This window comes from Mesitornis unicolor, unplaced genomic scaffold (genome assembly GCF_000695765.1).
Source record: "Mesitornis unicolor isolate BGI_N332 unplaced genomic scaffold, ASM69576v1 scaffold31125, whole genome shotgun sequence".
Taxonomy (NCBI): Eukaryota; Metazoa; Chordata; class Aves; order Mesitornithiformes; family Mesitornithidae; genus Mesitornis; species Mesitornis unicolor.
In genome coordinates this window covers 1-4,504 of record NW_010183983.1, presented here as the reverse complement: position 1 = coordinate 4,504, position 4,504 = coordinate 1, and the positions used below count along the sequence as shown (strand labels likewise).

Below are 4,504 nucleotides of genomic sequence, written 5' to 3'. Positions count from 1 at the left end.
GGCGGTACAGGGGAGGGGGTGGCATGGTGGGGGTCCCCACGGCAGAGCTCGGGGTGCAGGTGAGCACTGGCCTGCGGTGGTGGGGACGGCATCGTGTCCTGGGGAGCAGCACATCGCTGCCTTTGGGGGGTCACAGACACAGACGGGGGCGAATTTAAATAAGGAAAAGAATAGTAACGGGCTGGGAAGGGGATCTGGGTGGTTGCTGCTGGCTCACACGTGGTCCCCGGTGTTCCCCGGCAGGGATCCTGTATGACACCTACCCGCTGTCGGAGAAGACCTGGCACACCCATCAGTTCACCTTCATCAAGGTAATGTGGCAGCGTGCAGCACCCCCACCTTCGTGAGGGGCCAGAGTCCACATTTTGGGTGGGGGAGATTTTGGGGAGATGGGGGCACAGGAGGCAGAGAAGAGAATCTGCAGGAGAAGCAAGCGCTTGGAGGGGGGCGGGTGCTGAGCGGGCGGTGCTGAGTCCCCCACTCTGTTCCCGTTGCAGGACCATGCCTTCCGCCTGCTGCAGCCTGGGGGGGTCCTCACCTACTGCAACCTGACCTCCTGGGGGGAGCTGCTCAAGTCCAAGTACAGCGACATCGAGAGGATGTTTGAGGTGAGCGTTGTCCCCTGCGCTGGGGAGGGCCTGGCACCTCCAACCCAAGCCGGGGTCCCCAAAGCCACCCCATCACCCTGTGCTCCTGCATCCCCAGGTACTGTGGTCATGAAGCCAGAGCCCTCCATGGCCACTTCACTCATTCCTGACAGCTGGGGCTCAGCAGGGAGCATTTGAGGAAAAATCAGGGCTCCCTGTGCCCAGCTGCTTGCGCTGTCCCTGTCCCCACAAGCTGGAGCTCAGCATCATCTCCGCTCACATCCGGGCAGCTCAAGCCATGGGTGCTCCTCTTTCCCACAGGAGACCCAGGTGGAGCAGTTGCTGGAGGCCGGGTTCAAGAGGGAGAACATCAGCACGAAGGTGATGGACCTGGTGCCCCCCCGGGACTGCAGGTACTACTCCTTCCCCAAGATGATCACCCCCACTGTGGTGAAGCACTGAGGGGGCTCCCAGCTCCATCCCTCGGGGCTGCCCTGAAGCCGCAGGAAGCAACCACTAACAAGGAGAGGAGAGGCTGATTATGTGCTGTGAGGAGGAGAAAAGCTCTTTGCCCTGATGCTAATGAGAAGCTGATTTATCTGGAGGCAGGAGATGGCTGTGGGCTGGGGATGGAGTCCTGGATCCCCAGCGCCTCCCTGGACAAAATGACCCAGAGACTCCCTGGCCCAAGCCCTGCGGGGCTCACAGAGGAAGGCCCCACCCTGCTCTGGTTTCCACTCAAGGCTCCTCATCTCCAAATACCTCAACAGAGCTACAATTCCTCACCACCTCCTTGCAGCTCAATAGCACAGAAATGACGCTTTCTCCCTGCCCAGAAGGGATAAAATCCATTAAAAAGGAACAAAACTCACAACTGAGCCATTTGTTTGTCCTTCCAAAGTGCAGAGTGCATGTGCAATCCTGCCCTGACTCTGCCTGTCCCAGGCTGCCGGCACCAAAGCCAGCCACAGGTCTCTTTATTCCTCCTGCAGCATTCGCTTTTATGAGCCATATTCTGATTTTAAGCATTAATATTTTACTTGTAGAAATGTAATTAACTTCTGGCCGCTGTGCACACAGATAGAAAGGATTTCTTCGATCCTCTGTAGGTATTAGAAACAGAAAGCAGGTGGTGAAAGCCAAGCTCAGGGGTGCACTTGGATGCACATTGGTCTCAAAGCTTCCTAACAAAGCCAAGGCGCAATCCCAGGTTCCTGGCAAAGCGTTTGTCACGACAGGGAACTCCAAACCTTCTCCTTTGCTCACAGGCTCCTCAGGCCACACAGGAACACTGAATGTCATCAAATCCCACCCCTGCTTTTTAAATGAGTTTAAAACACTTTAGATGAGAGGGATGGGGAACATCTTAACCAGGTAGGGTTTTATTGGAAGGCTCGTGATAGCGGTGATTGTGCGTACGGATGCAAGCAGGCGCGCCGGGGGGCGGCGAGTGGGCAGTCATAAATAGAGTTTATTTCCTGTACCAGATCTGGATCCTCTTCTCCCGTTTGATTTTCCTCTGCAGCTGCAGGATGCCATACAGCAAAGCCTCAGCCGTTGGCGGGCAACCTGAGAGAGCAAAAGGAAGCCCATGGGCTGTGAGCTGTGGCCAGCAGCAGGAGAACCCACAGCCACGGCCGCACCCCAAGGCAGGCTGTGATTTCCCTCTGCGTCACAGGCTACAGAGTTCATAAAAGCAAGAGAGCTGCTTCAGTTTAGAAAGTGATGGTTTTTTAAGAGGTCTTTATAAAACGTAGAAATGCTTTGCTTTCAAGCTCTCACAGGGAGCACGCAGTTGGCTGAACCACAGCCCACACTTTACGCAACGTCACTGGTGAGCAACAGCACCAGAACTGCGCTTGCTCACTGGAAACCCCAGGCAGATCCCACCAAAGCCTCTGCAGCTTCCCCAGCACCGCTTGAAATAGAAAAGAGCTTTAAAAACTACACCAAGCACCCGTCAAACATCCAAAACCAACTCCGTGCTCTGCTCCGGTCAGCGCAGGGCACGCAGAGGCTGTCTCCTACCTGGCACGTAGATGTCCACCGGCACGATGCGGTCGCAGCCCCTCACCACGGAGTAGGAGTAGTGGTAGTAACCCCCACCGTTGGCACAGCTGCAAGAGACAGGGAGGGGGTGTCAGCGCGTTGTTAAATGCGGCTCAGCAGCCCCCGAAAGGTGAGCGGCACCAGAGCACGGAGGTGAGGAGCTCCCCAAAAGCAGCCGGGGATGGAGCGGAGGCCACGCTCGTGGGCTGTCACGTTTGAAGCTGAATCAAACCGAACCACTTATATCGCTTTTACAAAGCGGATGTTCACAGGGTCCCTCCTCTCTGCTGCAAAACCTTCTCTGTTTTGCCTCGTCTGCACAGAGCATCTCTGGAACCGTCTGTGCAACCGAGTGAAACGGCCACCTCCAGCCCAGCAGCTGCAGGAGACGAACAAGGTGCCACCTCCGCCACGCCAGAGCTCCAGGGAGCTCCGATTTTGTGCTGTGCAACAGAAATATTTTGAGAGCTTTTGTCTAAATCCAACTTCAGAGATTCTGGACATGCACAAGTGCCCAGACTCTGACAGCTGCAAGAACCCCAGGATCTTTCACTGGGAAGCAACTCGACAGACGTCACTGTCCTGGAATCAAAGGGTCTTTCTGTTTCACTTGTAACAAGGCCTCTTTTTATGATTTAAGGGGCTGAAAATACAAATGAGAAACGGGTTCCCCTCCCTCTATCTCCCTGCTCACAGCCACCAATTGGTGCCATGCAGCACAAGGCGGTGACACCACCCTGGCACTCACCTCCCCATGGACACCACGTAGCGAGGCTCCGGCATCTGGTCGTAGACCTGGAGAGCACAGACGTTTCAGCGCCCTTCGCACCCGCGCCCGGTGTGCGCGGCCGCGCGCGAGGCTGCCGCCGCGGTCCCTACCTTCCGGAGAGCCGGGGCCATTTTGTTTGTCAGGGTGCCAGCCACGATCATGACGTCAGCTTGCCGCGGGCTGGCTCGAAACACCACCCCAAAGCGGTCCATGTCGTAGCGAGGAGCCGCCATGTGCATCATCTCCACGGCGCAACACGCCAAGCCAAACGTCATGGGCCACAGCGAGCTCTGCAGCAGGGGATGCAAATGAGGAGTAAGAGTGGTGAAGATGTCAGAGCTTCGTAAACGAAAGTGATGTTTGCCAAAGGACAGCCCTGTGCGGGCCAGCGGCTGCGCTGCTCTGCGCCACCCTCGCAGTCAGCGTCTCCCTGACACAGCACCCAAATGTCAGCCTCCAGATGAGAAATTTGGCTGTTTCCCTGCGGAGAATTTTGAATCTATTTTTCCCCTCAGAAGGAGGTGGCTCAAATCCCCTTCCCCCGGCAGCTCCGAGCCGCTGACACCATTTCTCCCTGGCAGATGTGGTGGTTTCGGCCACTCACCCTTCGTGCCCAGTTGATCAGGTCATCGAGTTTGGTGACAATGTACTCGCCCCTGCTCGAGGGGACGTAGGATTTTTTCTGGACGATGGCTGAGCTCTTCTGCTGGACTTGGACAGAGCTGGAGACAAAAGGCACAGCAGTGTCAGTCGCCAGTTGTTAAATGTAACAGCAGAACACAACCACGAGCCTCAGATCCTGTACAGAATCAGCAGTACACTGGTAATGGGCAACATCACACCCTCTGCTAGCGCTAGAGACCCTGTTTATAACAGGGGGTTTCTCCCCACTGTGGGGAGATCTCTGGAGTCTTGCTCAGGCAAGGCCCCTCTGCCCAAATTATGGTGCCGACGGGCTCATCTCCAGGGCTCATAGACTGACAGCAGCCTGGCTGTTAAAAAGCGAAGCAAGGAGAAGATCCCTGTGTGTACGCAGACAGAGCTGCGGCAAAAGGCTTCTTCCCCCGTGGTAGCCCGCATCCCCACCCTCAGGAACCCG

The 4,504-nt window shown here is 56.3% G+C and overlaps 2 protein-coding genes across 2 annotated transcripts; one reads left to right on the top strand and one right to left on the bottom strand.

The window, feature by feature from the left end:
* Nucleotides 1-243: 243 nt before the first annotated feature.
* On the top strand, nucleotides 244-1,049 carry GAMT (guanidinoacetate N-methyltransferase; the record flags this gene model as incomplete). The annotated part of the gene is made up of 3 exons (XM_010184327.1): nucleotides 244-311; nucleotides 498-608; nucleotides 909-1,049. Coding segments are annotated over 3 exons (320 nt in total), but the record flags the coding sequence as incomplete, so codon positions are not given.
* Nucleotides 1,050-1,958: 909 nt separating this feature from the next.
* On the bottom strand, nucleotides 1,959-4,127 carry NDUFS7 (NADH dehydrogenase (ubiquinone) Fe-S protein 7, 20kDa (NADH-coenzyme Q reductase); the record flags this gene model as incomplete). The annotated part of the gene is made up of 5 exons (XM_010184326.1): nucleotides 1,959-2,156; nucleotides 2,616-2,704; nucleotides 3,385-3,431; nucleotides 3,516-3,695; nucleotides 4,010-4,127. Coding segments are annotated over 5 exons (532 nt in total), but the record flags the coding sequence as incomplete, so codon positions are not given.
* Nucleotides 4,128-4,504: the final 377 nt, after the last annotated feature.